The sequence below is a fragment of the Papilio polytes genome, unplaced genomic scaffold (genome assembly GCF_000836215.1).
Source record: "Papilio polytes unplaced genomic scaffold, Ppol_1.0 DF821400.1, whole genome shotgun sequence".
NCBI classification, from domain to species: domain Eukaryota; kingdom Metazoa; phylum Arthropoda; class Insecta; order Lepidoptera; family Papilionidae; genus Papilio; species Papilio polytes.
In genome coordinates, this window is record NW_013527804.1 from 3,934,432 (window position 1) to 3,951,355 (window position 16,924).

The following is a 16,924-nucleotide window of genomic DNA, read 5'->3' on the forward strand; positions in this document are numbered from 1 at the left end:
AGACTATGTTGGATGTAGGAATTAATGGGGCTTTTACTTAAAAAAATTACTGAAAAGTTGGTACTCAGTACGCACTTATATTTTAGAAGTTGTAATTAGCAATTTATTAACATTATCATTAACAATATCTTAAGTTATTTAATAGGTAAAGATTTTCGTATTATATTTACCTAACTTTCTTAGCTTCTTGACCTGACATCTCACGTAGCTTTGTGCTGATGACGCCCTCTAGTGCTGAGCTGTGAATCCTGACGGCACGCGGCTGCAGCTTGCACCTGTACATAAGACATCAGATAATAGGGTGAATGCAATCGATTTTAGACTATATAGCGCCTGTAGAAATATAATAGCAAATGTGAATAAGCGTAATAAATCTTATCTGCACCCACCTCACCATTAACTCTTGATCGGAGGACTGCTGCAGCTGGCGGTCCATTTGTATGACCAGCTCCACTGTATAGTACAGGTCCTCGTTATCATCAGGCTCTTCCACAGTCGAGTTGATAGTAGATGTACGGACACCGCAGGCGTTTGACGGTAGATTTAATGACACTTTCTTCTGTAATTTTCCTGAAATATTTTGTCATATAAGTCTAAGGACTTCAGATAAGACTTAAGTCTTAGGAAGCTTAGTTTTAAAGGTAAAAAAATAGAGTTATTGCTTTACCTTGTGCTCGACACTCTCTCGAGAAGTCTTTACTGAACACAAGTCCTTTAAACGGCTGGTCCATAATGATGTGCACAGCCATAGAGCTCTTGTCGCACGTGGTCGCTACATCGATGACTTTATTGGCCGCCTGCACGCTCCCGGCCGCTATCAGCCATATAACCACCGCCCACAACATAGCCACAGACCCTGGAAGGTATAAAATACTTTTAAAACACCCATCTAACTATATTTTTTAATAATTTGCTATTGGAGACAGAATCTTTAACATATTTCTGAAATAACTTTTTCCCAAAAGATTCTCTATTTCAGAAAGTCAAAGACGCCTCTAATCCTTTAAGGTAAAAAAGAGTAATACCTATAATATTTCTAGTAATTATTATGAACTATTTCAATGATGAATCACATCTTCAAGTTTCCTTTGGCAATAATTTTTTTACACGAAGATTTTGAGGTTAAGCTTGCGGTCAATTCATTTGAAATGGCGGCAAATGATAGAAAATAGGTTTTATTATTGTTCATTTTATATTAGAATCTGCTAGTAATTGTTTTCTATTAGTTTGTTTCGATATAGAAATTACTTTTATAAGATTAATTCTTGCCATTTTCGCTTGACTATCTTATTTCAAGATAATGACTTTCCATTATTTTATTATGATTTTTAGTAATTCTATATTCTTATATATTCTATATATTATATATTCTTATATATTATATATTCTATATTCTTCTATATTCTACATTACATGTCTAAAAATGGATCTTGATACTTTAAAATAATGTTAGAGCATGTAATAATAACAAGGTCCGCTTTACGTCTAATTTACCGTTGTATGTTGTTTCGTTTCAAGCAATCTCTGATATTCCACTTCGATTAGCGTTACTTTGTACAATTAAACAGCTTATTGTCGGACAAAGCAGACCTTTGTTAAATTTAAATCCTGCTGCATTAAAGGCTATTCAAATTTTGAAGTTTTTCTGATATTACTTTCGTGTAAATTGTTAAAAATCTAACTTTTTTATGTCGAGAAATGTTTGCAATAGTTTTAAATTATCTCTGTTACTGTGTGAAGAATACAGGGTTTTGTTTTGTTACGATTCGTTCTCAAGCTAACGACAGATTTCTCCTATTTTTATCGGATGTTCTAATTAAAATCAATTGAAGCGTTCCTTTTTACGCTATATTGATTTTTCCATATAATATGATATGATATGCATGTTACAGTAAATAAAAGTGTAAATGAGTAATCATAATAATTTTATATAGACGCTAAAAATTAAAAAAAAGCAGTCTGTAAAAAGTCTGTTTTTCAAACAAAGTTCACTTACGAGTAAATACCCAGTTTCCCATTATAATTAGAAATGTATATATAAACAGTTACAGAGTTACGCAATCGTTAATTACTCTTAATTAATAGATACTGTAAATGCCAGTTCCAGACGCGTGCGAAAGGATTGCAAAGAATGTGGCCCTGCAGCGGCTTATGAGATAACGCCTCAGTAGCGGAGAAATCTAAACGTAGTTTTTCACTAGTGTAACACAAGAATGAAGGTGTCTCTCGTTATAAAAGAGATTGAAAAGAAAAACGATATGTTTTTGTTGCAATGGAAAACAACAGTTACATTAGGAAGCTTTAAAATGTTTTATCTATGTTCTCTAAGCGGATGCGATATTACTTTTGGCTTATTAATTATCATAACCTTAAAATGTTGACACACATTTAATGTAACTGTATTTCATTTAATTATTACAATCAAAACATTAATATCAACGTTCGGAAATCAATTAACATTCAATAAAATTTCATAAAAAAATAGTGAAAGTCCGCTCCATCTTGTTGCGTGTGCTTTGATTTGGTCGATTAAAAAAACTCATCCGTTTCGGTTTTACGGCACAGATAAGATTAAATACCATAGATAGGTGGACTAGTAACCGAAATACAGATACAAATAACCGAATTAACCGACTTTGATTGTTCCAAATCGAAAGGGTGTACCAAATTAGAATGAGTTAGAACATTTAATCATTTTTTAATCTGTAATTTCGATTTATTTACTAATAGCTGTTCCTGTGCGACTTCATTCGCATGAAATTATGAAAATTTTATTACATTGTTTACATGTGTCAAATTATCAATTGCAAATGTCAAAGATGATCAGAATGTCATGATATGACATTATGACAAACCTTGGCAATCTTGCTTCCTTGATGTTGGCAGCGACTTATGGTCTCTTTCCCACATTAGGGTTTTTATCCAAAAATTTACTCCTTAAGTTTAATGGCGTAAAATATACAGCCTAAAGCGTAATGTAAGTGTAGGGCTTTTTATTAAAAAGGGAATTATTCAAATATATGCTGTAATTGCTAACATCTTAGGCAACAAAGAAGTGTGTGTTTACGCTTTATTATAATAGTATAGATATACATATAGATAAGTATAGATATAGATGGACGCTATTAACAAAATACGTCGTGCGAGTTCTACGTATCCGAATTTTAAAAAATAATTTTCGAGGAATTAAAATGATTGTTTTTATAGTTATTAATCTTTTATCTATAAGATAAATTCTATCAAAAAACATCGTAAATTAACCATTTATCACGTTGTCTTAAGTACACGTCAGTCATATTTATAGCTTGGATTGCGACTAAGTTATTTTACTGTAGGTCAGGATATTGAATGCATTTATAACGTTGGAATATACTAAGTCAGAGAAAGTTGTAGCAAAGTTTACCCTTTACGATTTATCAAGTAAGGTTCCAATCTCGGAGTGGATTATAATGGCAACGATTAGGGTCATCCCATTTCTATACAATATACATTTTGTGTCACTTATACTAAATTTCGACGATAGCTTTGTCAGTTATTTTGACTTTTCACAAAACACATTCATTTTATGAGGGCAAAAAACATTACAAGAACAAAACTTTAGCATACACAAAAAGAATTTTTTAACATAAGGTGGTAAACTAGCATGCGGCCACCTGAATCCGCCCAAATGACAAAGTGCCTCCTTAACTGACAGACGAGACGGAAATAAATAGGATATATTCCCTTCTGTGCGTCCCATCCGCTGTCAAATCCATTTTTTCTTCCCATCCTTATCTCTTAAGAAAAGGGTGAAAAAGAAAAGGGACTAAAATTAGGCTAATTATTTAAAAACTAGCTTTTCCCATGCGATTTCATCAGCATAAAATTATTTTATGGTTTACATGTGTCAAATTGTCAATTGCAAATGTCAAAATGACATGACATGACAATCTTGCTTCCTTGATGTTGGCAGCAACTTATGGTCTCTTTCCCCTATAAGGGTTTTTATCCAAAATATTTACCCCCTAAGTTTGATGGCGTAAAAATATATAGCCTAAAGCGTGACCTAAGTATAGGGCTTTTTATTAAAAAAAAGAGTTATTCAAAAATCAGTTGTGATTGCTGACATTTTAAGCAACAACGATGTGTGTGTTTACGCTTTATTATAATAGTATAGATTTAAATCATCTCTGAACTAAAAATGAAATAAATACCATCAGTAACGGATATGTAATGTAGAAATTGCTTAAGTGTTAAGGATCTAGTATACTTCTTAGCAATTATACTAACTATTTAATAATACTCTGGTGAGTATATTATTATTTAATTTATGGCCGGTCGTCAAGTTTTAATTTAATTACCACCTATAATCCTACAAGTTTTATTGTGAAGTGCAAAAGCTTTTAACCACAGGTTATTGCTCTCTAGAATTACGTTTTATACTTAAATCTATTTTTTATTATACTTATCTGGTAACTAAGATGCGATAATCTTATCTTACTTCTTACTAATATTATAAATGCGAAAGTTTAGATGGATGGATAGATGGATGGATGGATGGATGGATGTTTGTTAGCGTTTGTACCCTAAACGGCTGAACCGATCTCCATGAAATTTGGCACAGGTTTAGAGCATAGTCTGGAAGAACACATAGTCTACTTTTTATCCCGGGAATAGTTACGGTTCCCGTGGGATTCATTAATTTAGTTTTTTAATGTTCACTCGATCTTTCTGCAACGGTTCAACATATCTTATTGAAATTTGGCAAAGATATAAAACAAAGTCTGGAGTACACATGAGATAAGCTTTATCCCAGAGAAATGTCCGGTTCCCGAGGGATACGTAGCTTTTTGTAATTTATATAGTTCGTATGTTTTCTAATACCACGCGGACGAAGTCGCGGGCAACAACTCGTGGTTACTAAAGCGAAAAATGCTTAGAAAAATGTTCTACAAATATACAAGTTGTTGAATTCAAGGTATCTTTCATATGCGACCGTAATTCATCGAAGTTGCAACTTTTTGTATTCAAGAGGAATTACGATGTTTTTTACGAAGATGACAAGGAAAAGTACGAAGAGATTCCTGAGACTGCGACGTCATTACAATAGCTATTGTGTTTTGATATTATGTTCTCATGCTGACTTGTAGAAGTAAATTAATTAAAGCAGCAACTCCCATATTTTTCTAAACAAATTAGGATATGTTAAATGTTTTAGTAAGATTTAAAATAGAGACATTTTAAATAATAATAAATGCGAAAGTGTGTATGTTTTGATGGATGTTTGTACGAGTATTTAGGTATCTCCTAAGCAGCTGAACGTATCTCTATAAAATTTATATACTAAACATAGGCTACTTCAGATTTTAATTCCTTGCGCACAAAGACGCTCGCGGACAAAATCAATCAGATTCAAAATGATGTTAGCTTCCACTTTTAAGAAGTTACGACATTTCAAAATAAAGATGGACCGGAAATGTCTATATAATTTGGTTTATGTCTTCTACCGTTGAATGTTTTAGATGGCTTTGTTTTATTTTTCGTTCATCGAGTGTTCTATCGGCACCGTGTATCTATTCTGTTATCGAGTTGTCACATCACCACGCTCAACTTCCTTCTTTCATCTGTTTACTCCCTCTGCCCTCTGTACAGAATTTTAAAAAAATTAATGGTCTCAGCATTTCCGGCTAATGTTGTAGTAGTTGGGTAGACTTAGACCTAACATTTTTCAAGTTTATTCGCAATTAATAATAATCCTAATGACTTAATATTTGGGTTGGTAAATCTGTAAACGTTAGCGTAGTGAACTCATTAGCCGGGGAAGTAGTACGCGTCGCTCAGCCTCTGAACAGTTACGTGGGTTCCGTTAGCACATGTAATACGTCTACAACCGGGAAACACGAAGATTTATAAATATAGGAATCTTCAATATTTGTACAATTGTGCTGAGTCAAAGTGCAAATGTCTCTCGTAATAGGATTGTTGACAAATTGTTATATCGTTGATAAACATTTGTACGTTGTTAAAATTATTAATTTCTGAGGTCTACGAGATAACCTCAACGCAAATACTATTAATCATTCATATGTCGTATGTATATACATTAATAGTTAATCATAGGTGTGATTATTATATTACTATTATAGACTAGCTGTTCCCGTGCGGCTTCATCCGCATGAAATAATGAAAATTTTATTTTATTGTTTACTTTTGCCAAATTATCAATAGCAAATGTCAAAATGACATGACATGACAAACTTTGGCAATCTATTTTTCTTAATGTTGGCAGCAACTTATGGTCTCTTTCCCACATTAGGGTTTTTATCCAAAATATTTACTCCCCAAGTGTAATGACGTGAAAATATATAGCCTAAAGCATGACGTAAGTGTAGGGTTTTTTTTTAATAAAAAAAGAATTATCCAAATATATGCTGTAATTGCTGATATCTTAGGCAACAAAGAAGTGTGTGTTTACGCTTTATTACAATAGTATAGATATCAAAAGTTTGAGACAAAGACAAGAATGGTTTGATTTTTAAAGCATTAAGATGTTTTATTTATTTAATCTTACTTTTTTCCAAATCGTTTGTATTGATGTCATCTTTCTTTCTGCTGTTTTCCTATTGTATTTATTACATTGTTGTATAGCAAGAATACTATAAATATGTAGACCTATACTCTAGTGAATAAATTACAAAAAACGCGCATTCGACGTTCCCAAAGCTTCTAAAAACTTTCGTTGCAGTCCTTTTCATAATACGGAGTATTACGAGGACCGACATAATGGCACTTTCGCTTTGCCTTTGTTGATTTCGATATATGAATGCTTTTCATTGAGTGCGGCTGTCGACGACCGGGTATTCAGGCTTGTTCACACGGGATCGCCAGCGGTATTCCTCCGGTAAGTTGCATTCGCTAGGGTTGATGGACCAGCTTAGTAAAATCTCTTTACATACCAATAAGATAGAAACAGAAGGCTATAATTTACTTGTAATAACACGCAATTCTATAACCGTTTTAAGCTATACATTCAGATAAAAGTAATCTTAAAATGTATGTAATTTTAAACATAACTAGATGCTAGTAGTTATACTTTATTTCAAGATGATTTTTTTTCATGTCTATGAATCTAACAATACATAATGGACAGAAATTATATCTGGACCAATAACATTTATGGAACATTCCCGTTATTTACTTAATCATATATTCAGGCTCGATACAAGCGTACAAACCCTTCACCGTGCAAAGATCATGCAACTCTAGAGGTGTCGAATTGCATCGTCTGGTCGCTAGGGTTGCCTATTTCTGATTCCATTATCTACTAAAAATCGATCAAACCCTTTTTGCAAAAAATACATCATAATTAAAGTACATATATGTTGATATATTGTGTGGATGATGGTGAAAATAAATAAAACGATGGCTTGAGAAAATGCACGGCGTATATTCAGTGAACACAAGATGGAAGAGGAAGTTACAAAAAAGTGTTGCCACTAAATACATTATGATTGCATTCTTAACTATTTCTAACAGTATAGCAATGTAACTAATTTAAAACTGAACTTTTATTAGAACAAAGAAATTGCATGTCTGATAATTTTTATGTAGCAAGTACACATGTTACAAGTCAATTTGCAGTTTAAAATGGATTTAAACACCAATTAGTTAGAAGCGTAGTTATAATATTTGCGTATGTAATATGGTATCCCTAGCGTCAGTGATTCAATTCGCGGATGACATGTCAGTCGGAACGCTTTCACTCTCTCGTCTCGCCTCCACCTCTCTGATTCTTATCTAATATAGAGACCTTGGATCCTCCGTGTGCACTGCATGCATCTCAGACTGTATGTTAAGTATTTAAAGATAATACTATGAAAAATATTGAAATATCGATAATCTAATAAGTCCTTTTGACTTGCCTATCTGAAATAAAACAATGGCTTTTAAGATTTTGGTGCAGATTTTGTTTATTACGATTTCTCACTCTAGATACATGGAGATTTTACTAATTTTAGGTACGCACATTGTCATCGATGACTTTAGTGTATTTTTGCTTCAAATTAAAACTTCGAGAGCGTTACAGATCAGTAAAAAAAAAGACAGAATTTATAAAAAGTAAGTAAATAATATCGGTTATTATTTTGTATGCGGCCTAGAACAATATTTTCCAACTCAAAACAGAATAAAATCGATTCTCACGGCGCGAAACGGTCCTGAGTCCCGCTAGTCAACATAATTGTGACTGAACAGTCCTGTCACGTAATAAACACGTCTAGAGCCTGCTGACTAACCTCAGCTAGTCAACTTTTATTACTTTGTAATAGAGTTCAAATTGCAACTTGCGAGGATGAGGAATGTAGAGCAGGAGCGATTGGCAGTATTTCCGCGCGCCGACCCCTTGCGCCTGTGACCTACAGAACCGCGACTTTTGGTTTCATGAAAGTCGAGGAAGTGCAACAAACTGGATTATATGTATTTAATTTATAGCGTCAACTTTATAAGAAGCTTACAATAATGCTGAAATTAACACTCTTGGTATTTAGCCGTTGTATTCTTGCAAGCAAGGCAACATTTGTGTCAAATTTCATCGAGATTTTAGAGACACACATCCATCAATTTACAATATTAGTAAGCAGTAAAATAATAGTTTTAGCTTGTTCATTCAACATTTTTAATAGCAAATTATTTATCAACAAAAATGACAAAATATCATATTTCATTTAGATGTATTAAGACTCTTCATCATCTTTCTGTTCTTAAATTTGGTGTGCTTTTGTTTCTTGTAAACGCGACCAAAGAAACAACTACTTATTTCCTTATTTAACATAATTATTGTAACTGATAAAATTTCCTTTCAAACTTGAAGCGGACTGGTTTATTGCCTCAGTGCATATTGCAACTATTTCCTGGTTCCCTACGTTTAAGCTACAGTTAAAATTATGAGCTTTTATTGTAATTATTGAGATGGATATCCTTTTAGTAGCTCCTCCTCCTTCCTTTTCTATTCGAATTCGAATTCTAACCATCTTAGAACGTAAATATTGCGTTCATTTTTGAAAATATGGTATTCAAATTAATCCCATGAATTGGATAAAAAACAAGTAAAGATCGATAGACCCTTTAACTGGGGCACTTCAAACCGTTAGGTGACCATGACCGCGGCAAAGAGCGATGACTTTGGTATGGCCTTTGTTGTAAGCAAACTTTATATGCAGCCAACTCAACACGAGTTAAAGTAAAATAGGCATTATTTCTATGTTATAAGAGCTACAAGTTGTTTAATGATTGTAATTTTGAGTTGTTTTTTATGACGTCGTCTGTCACGTAAGAGCCGTGATGTCAGGCCCTGAATTAGGTCGCGCGTACCGTTAGATAAGATAGGAGTGTAATGGAGGGCTACTTAATGAGATTTACAGCTTCTTTGTTGGAATTACGATAGCGAGAAAGATTTAATAATGATGTTGGAGTTTCTAAGATTAGATTAATGATGCGATGAAAGTGATAAGACATAATAATTTAATAAATTTTGGTGTTTCTATGAAATTGTTAATTTATACTATTAGTTTAACTAACAAGAAAAGCGAATCTAATTAAAATGTTTATATGTTAACGTAAAAAAAACAAACTTATTTGCCCGTTAATATTTTATGGTCCATCACATATTTTATAATGTAAGCCTAGTTGTGTTTATTTTATTACAATACTAGCTTTAGCACGCGACGGCCGCGTGATGTCAACAAGTAATAAAAAATATAGCCTATGTACATAGATAAATTACCTCTCTAATGGTGAAAGAATTTTTAAAATCTGCCCAGTAGTTTTTACGTGAATCGATTACATACAAAAATACAAATCTTTCCTCTTTATATTAGTAAAGATTTTATTACAATACTAGGTTTCGCGTGGAATTAAAAACAAAAGTAAGAAGCTTATGTCTTCTTTCAGACTATCCAATACATCTATGCCTTTCATTGAAATCCGTTCAGCTATTAGGCTAAAAACTCAAACAATTGTCTATCAGATTTTTCGCATTTGCAATATTAGTGTATAATAAAAACTACGTTAATTTCATAACAGTATAATGTAAAGCATAGCATTTTCCAGTCGCGTTCTCGCCAAGATAACGGTAAAATACCTTGGTGGAGCGGTACACCATTAGCCCCGACTGGTCGGGAATTAGCATCGCTTGTCCGCCTCTCGTTTGTAAGGAAATTGTTTGATACCAGTACTAGGTTATCCGTGTTGTTCTAACTGGTTGTCCGCCTACAAGTACCAAACATGGTGAGACGAGGTATATCCGATAATGGCTAGGGTCTAGTTCAAGGTTGCAATCGGATATATTGGTACTTCTTATTTTAGAAATTCGGCACGTTTTTGTAGTTAGCAATATAGCATGTACAGTAATTAATGGATAATCCTAAAACCCCCTATAGTGCAACAAAAAAGTTACTGGTAGTGTATCGATTGTTGAAGGGAAATTAAAAAAACACTTTTTTCCCTTTGAAGTAAAACAGTATAGTAAGTTTACCGTTATCTTACCACACTTATAGGAAGTCAACAAACGCTACCACGATGTCATAAGTGCATCTTCACATAATTATGTTGGTAGTTAGTAGAAATTGTGTGTCCGATTGTAACGGCATTGTAAGTGGCCGGGTGAAGGGCGGCTGTAGCTAACTGTAGCACTGTTAGACCCCGTAACTGGTATAGTAACATTCCAACGTTATTAAGGATCGTAATTTAGCAGTTATAACTGCGCAGAGTGACAAGCGTGTGTTGCGTAGATTTCTCTCGTCCTCATATCCCTAGAAGTCTATCTGAAAACTAGAATTGTATTTTGAGCAGTGTTTTGTTTGAAATGACGAGCGGGTATAAAGTTTGAATATCACTATACTAGGGCAGCCCTGGTTACCGTTACTGCAAGATCATGGTCGACACTAATTTGATGCCGGTAGGGTTATGCTCAACTCTAAATGCCAAAGTTGTTATACTTTAACCAAACAAGATATTTAATATGTTGAGATCTTGTTAGTGAGATCTTCTAGTGATTGGAGAGTAACATTATTAAACTCTGAGACAAAATAAACCAACTGAAATAGCCGATAGTATCAACGTCGGTAGCCAGTGATCGTTATCAAATAGGAACAACATTAGTTACAGCATGCCAGTAACATGTAAATTATATGTGAACTCTATTAACATTCCGAACATAAAAAGTTTTAGTTTTTCTTAAATTGCCCTGAATCAAACCTTATCTTGATAAATACGTTAAACGACGGAAATCCTAATCTACATTAAAAATGGATGTTATTATGTTTTAGTGCATTTTAACACGTTCACTTAAGTGTGTTTAGGTAATTGTGAAATTAAAACTGTTACAAACGATTTTTAATTTACGAAAATTCCGAATTTTCTCAGTAAATAACATGCGGAGTTACATTCCAAAATAGAATTATTTAGTTACTTCTATAGTATTAATTTAAAACGTGACAAAATTTATGTCATCATAGGTTTGTTCTTACGCGTTGACAATAAACATCCATCTATCTAAACTTTCGCATTTATAATACATAATATTAGTAAGCGAAAATTTTGTACGGATGTTTGTTAGAGTTTGTAGCCTAAACGGCTGTACGGTCTCTATGAAATTTAGCATAGATATAGAGGATAGTCTGAAAGGATACATAGGCTACTTGCTTTTGTTTTTTCTTATTCCACGCGGACGGAGTATCAGGCGAAAGCTAGTACAAAATAATATTTACATGGTACAAGTAACAGTATAATAAAATGTCGGAATTACTTGTTATAAAGATACAAAGGTAATTCTATTGTAGCAGTTGTCTATATGTGATTTTCTCACAAGCGTTAAAGTGCAAGAATTGCTATGATGTTATTGAGGAGGTCGTTGACTTTCGCGTGAGGGATTCGCGGAAGTGCAAGGCCTATGCAGACCCTATTCACAGTCAAGTGCGATCAACCTGAACCCTCATTGTTCTTCTTGTTGTTATAGTGGCCATCTCGTTGTTAATTCCCGAGACAAGACAGAAAAAAATATTTTATTTTCCTACGATAGTATAGTATCTTTTATTATACTAGTTTTTAGTATTTATGTCATTTTCTAAAACTTTGTGGTTTTAGTGACTTTTGATGGGTAGTTTTCAACCACTTATTATTTATAGTTTCATTTAACTAATGTACACTAAAGCATTCCCACAGAAAGAGGTGATTTTCTAAAGTATATTAATTAAAGTGCTAATAAAATAATAATAAACAAATAAATAGAATAATTATTTACATCAACTTAGCCTAATTTAAAATTTTATTTTAAAAATGAAACATTTAAAAACGAATATGTAGTTTGTAGGCAATATCCATAAGTTGCGTAAGCCCTTGTTACCTTAGTAAAAACTTAGCTTAGCATGTTCCACCCTGCAACTTATCTTTTCAAAGCGTACGATAATGCCGCATGCATTCCGCAGGTCCTTACAATGTAGGTATATTTTGCTCTTCGATCCACGAACAAGATATTACTTACAACTAATGCTCGCTTTACAATTATTTATTGAGTAGATAATGTAACTTCCGAATATTGTTACATTACAGATAATAAATTCTACAGAAGAATAGATTTATTTACAAGGTTCAAATATTTAAACATAAGAGCACACTCTTGCACTTGAACATAAACACAACAGTTGTGCGATAGTCGATTGTTTCGCTGCCAAATCAAATTATTATCACAACTAAAAATCAGGTAGTGTGCGCACCTCCATATAGTACATAGGATTCAAAGCGAGACTGAACAGTTGTGCGATAGTTTATTTTCAAGTGTACACTTTCTAAAAGCCGCAAAAGTCAATCTAAGATCTAAACGGTCAAATTCTAATTGACGAAGAGTCTACTCCTTACTGAAGTCCCTATATGACTGGTCCAGAAAAAATTTAAAATCACTTTCAATTTTTTATCGAGAGCGGCGTCAATCGAGATTGCCTCAATTTGATTCACATAGCTTCGCGATGATGTTTTTATGGTATAGCCACATACCAAGGTACGGTGTGGCACTGTATAGCTTTGCTTTATAGAGGACCGTGTAGCACTGTGCCGGCCATGCTTTATAGAGCACCGTTAGTACTCGCGGCATCGTTTTGCTCCTACTAGGAAATGCACCAGCGCTCGTAATGTCTTCTTTTTGTTACTTCGAGCGAGAAGATATGGCACTGGGAAGCGATCGAAATTCCCTGAATACAATGAATTGTTCATTCGTTCTAGAAAATCAATTGTTCTGTGATTGTCATGGACAAAGGTGTTTTGATATTCATTTTTTAGCGCATAGCAAGTTTAGTAAAAGTAAAAAAAAAACAATTTGATATCAATTTTCAGCTGATACTGTCCACGGACTGTTGAAAAGTAGTTAATTAAGAGCTTACGCCTGCGTGGTTTAAAAAAACAAAAGTAAGTAGCCTATGTGTTCTTGCAGACTATGCTCTACATCTGTTTCAAATTTCACCGATATCTGTTAAGCCGCTTATGCTATAAACTCTCACAAACAACCATCATTCCATACATATAATCTTTTGCATTTTTAAAATTAGTAAGAAGTAAGATTGATAAATCATCAGAATTTCTTACAACCTTCATTAAATCTAACTGACATCTTTGTTCAAAAGCCGTATCCAGACATGCAACAAAATTTGCATTAATTTAGACAAGAGACGTGTCTAGAAAGAGAAAAAAACATGGAGGTCAACTCATACTGCAGTAATAAGGCACGTAAATAGCCATTATTAAAACAAAAGAAATAAAATTCAAATGAGATATTCGACCTCTTTTCTTACGACCTTGTCGCGAAAACTTGTTGAGTATCGCGAAATTACCTTTCGCTTCGCCAATTTGTAAAAGATGCTTCTGTAAGTCGTTATCCAAATTTTATCACGGTATAAGTTTCTTAATTTAATTTTATGCAGTCAAGTTACACGAACGTTTTATAGGAAGTTGAGTAACTTAATTTATACATTGGATAAGTCGGAAGTGTTTATCATATTCAAACGCGATTAGTTTCCCGAAACATAGTTGTTTTTTTCATGATTTTAGTTGTACTAGTTTTCACCCGACTCCGCCCGTGGGGAAATTAAAAAAACAAAATAGCCTATGTATTCTATAGTCTGGAGCTGTCTCAACATATATGCCAAATTTAATTGATTCCCGTTCAGCAGTTTAGACTACAAACTCCTAGAAATATCCATCCGTCTTAACTTTCGCATTTATGATATTAATGAAAATAAATCATTATTTTGAGCATTAACCTATATACTAACAGTCTTGTGTAGCTTTGACTCAAAATACTGAGATAAATAAAAATAAAGATGAATTTTACAAAAAGCTTTCTTAAGTTCCTATCAATTTTATTCAGGTTTAAACCTTCCGAAACATAAAGAAAACATTTATGTAATGATTCGATAATTTCACTTTAGTTATAATTAATTTAATAATAGTATATATGTAGCTAAAACAGTAACAACGCGTGCCTCAAGACTCATACAATAGGCGATTCCACGCGGTTCTCCCCACGATGTTTTCTCTTTTACAACTTAGGGAACGAAAACAAAACGTAACACTGTATAATAGCCATTTACCGAATCGACATATTAGTAAATACTTTTACAAATCACCTATTATCAAAGTTTTACTTCACTGATAAAATAAATTGAATATGAGAATTACTGGTATTTACTTTTTCAATTCAAAATCCACCTGAAAAAGATCACTCGCGTTAAGTAGACGAAAAGCTATGAATGGATTTTTATATTATTGTTAGCCTTAAAATTATTTAATTATTTTTTTAATTATGTATATTACTAGTTGTTGCCCGCGACTTCGCCCGCTAGGCATTAGATAACATACGAACTATATAAATAACAAAAAGCTACGTATCCCTCGGGGATGGAACATTTCATAGGGATGAACCTTACCCCATTTGTACTCCAGAGTTTGTTTTACATCTGTGCCAAAATTCCATAAGATATGTTGAACCGTTGCAGAATGATCGAGTAAACATTAAAAAACTAAATTAAAGAATCCCACGGGAACCGTAACTATTTCAGGGATAAAAGTAGCTTATGTGTTCTTCCAGACTATGATCTAAACCTGTGCCAAATTTCATCGAGATCCGTCAGCCGTTTAGACTACAAACATTAACAAAGATCCATCCATCTAAACTTTCGCATTTATAATATTAGTAAGATATGATATACATATAATATATGATTTTAACATTTTTCAAATTATTTTTACTGCTTATTCTAAAAAAAACTAGACGCGAAATAATATTTATTTAATCCGAAATAAATTATTCTACATAGGATCAAAATAGCACAAAGAACGTTACATAAATTCTATAATTTTAAAATCTAACCGTTTGTTGTGACATCGCTTTCCAAATAACAGAAATATCACGTAACGTGAGATTTAAATTCAAGATGTGGTGTGGAAAGTAAAAGATAGTCCATGTTACGGTAAAACCGACGCAAGGAATCGATGTTTGCGAATATAAAGTTAATGTAATTCGCTATGCAAAGTGAATAACTACCGGAATTACGTAACGCGAAAAAAAAATCTAGTGCAAAACTTCTTTTATGCACCTTTGTAATTTGATTGTAGTTTTAAACAGGGTATATTTGACATGTTGTATAAAATTGCACTTTAAAACATAAATAAAAAAAAAATGTTATTAATCAATTTTTTTAACCTAACGTTAATTTCAATTATTACTACAAAAGTATTATTATAGTGTAGGTTTTTAAAATTATGATCAGAAAAAGGGAGTCTAACTTCTTTACAAAACTTTTCATGCGAAATATCTGCAAAATGAGAACAAAAGTAAACTCATAAATAATTCAGCGGTTGAATGACCTCCAACTAATTGCAAAGATGTACGTAATGCGCTTAATTTGTGAATAAAAGAAACCATTGCGGTAAGAGCTGATAAATATTTATAAGAAGCAGTTGCCGCATCGCTGCGTGTCGTGAAAGTATGTCCAAACATTAGTAAATCTTATTTAATTAAAAAATTGTTATACTTGAACGTGAAATATGTAATTTTTATTTTGTAAATTCCGTAAATTCAATACATCTAAAACCGTGAGATAGTTTCAAATGAGCCAGCGATGCTTTTAGATTTATACAAATAACCCATCCTTCCACTTAAATCGGGACCTAAATAAACTTGCACTTTTCTAATAAAGTTAACGTGAACTAAAAAATAACTCTGTCAATAATTACGTAAAATATTCAAATTAGATTTTCCGCAGCATTGAATAACAAATTTTAAACAACAGTCAAAGAATTCCGTACAAAACTTTTGTGCAGAAATCGCTTAGAAAAATATGCTAAAAGCGCTCTTTTCGTCACTTTACATAAATTACTTTTCCTACAGGGTATTGTAATGGTTACATACTTGTAGAAAGGATTAGTCTTCACTTGACCTACCTCATACGTAATGTTTATTTTACTTTGAATGTATTGTTTAAGCAAACACGAACACATAATATGCCACCTGAGTATTTTGTAACGACACTGACATGTAGTGTGTCCACGTTTTAGGCAGGACTGTCTTTAACTAGTTAACCTGAAGTAGAACTGCATTTCGTCTATAAGTGAAGTCACAATTGGCAAGTTTTAATTTAGCTATCTTATAGGGTAGTGGACACGGCAATATAGAGAATGGATAGAAAAAAAATGTCCTATTTTGTTTATCCTCTCAGAACAATTAGATGGTTAACGATCTTAAACACAAATCTATTCGTAATAGGATCTTAAAGAGTTTCACATCTTTCTACTTTCATTGGAATCTTTAGACATAAATAGCTCGTTTACCTTTTTAATTATGGGTTTACTCTGGTAATACCAAACTAGTGTACAATAAGCGGAGACGTTTGAATAGTAC

At 33.0% G+C, this 16,924-nt stretch overlaps 1 protein-coding gene across 1 annotated transcript in view; it reads right to left on the reverse strand.

Moving 5' to 3' along the window:
• Positions 1-170: 170 nt before the first annotated feature.
• LOC106108934 overlaps positions 171-16,924 on the reverse strand; it is a gene marked incomplete at its 3' end in the record, with an annotated part of 18,953 nt that continues 2,199 nt past the window's right edge. Inside the window, 3 exon segments of the mRNA XM_013290296.1 lie at positions 171-275; positions 390-570; positions 668-856. Of these exon segments, the coding sequence (XP_013145750.1) occupies positions 171-275; positions 390-570; positions 668-845 (464 nt within the window).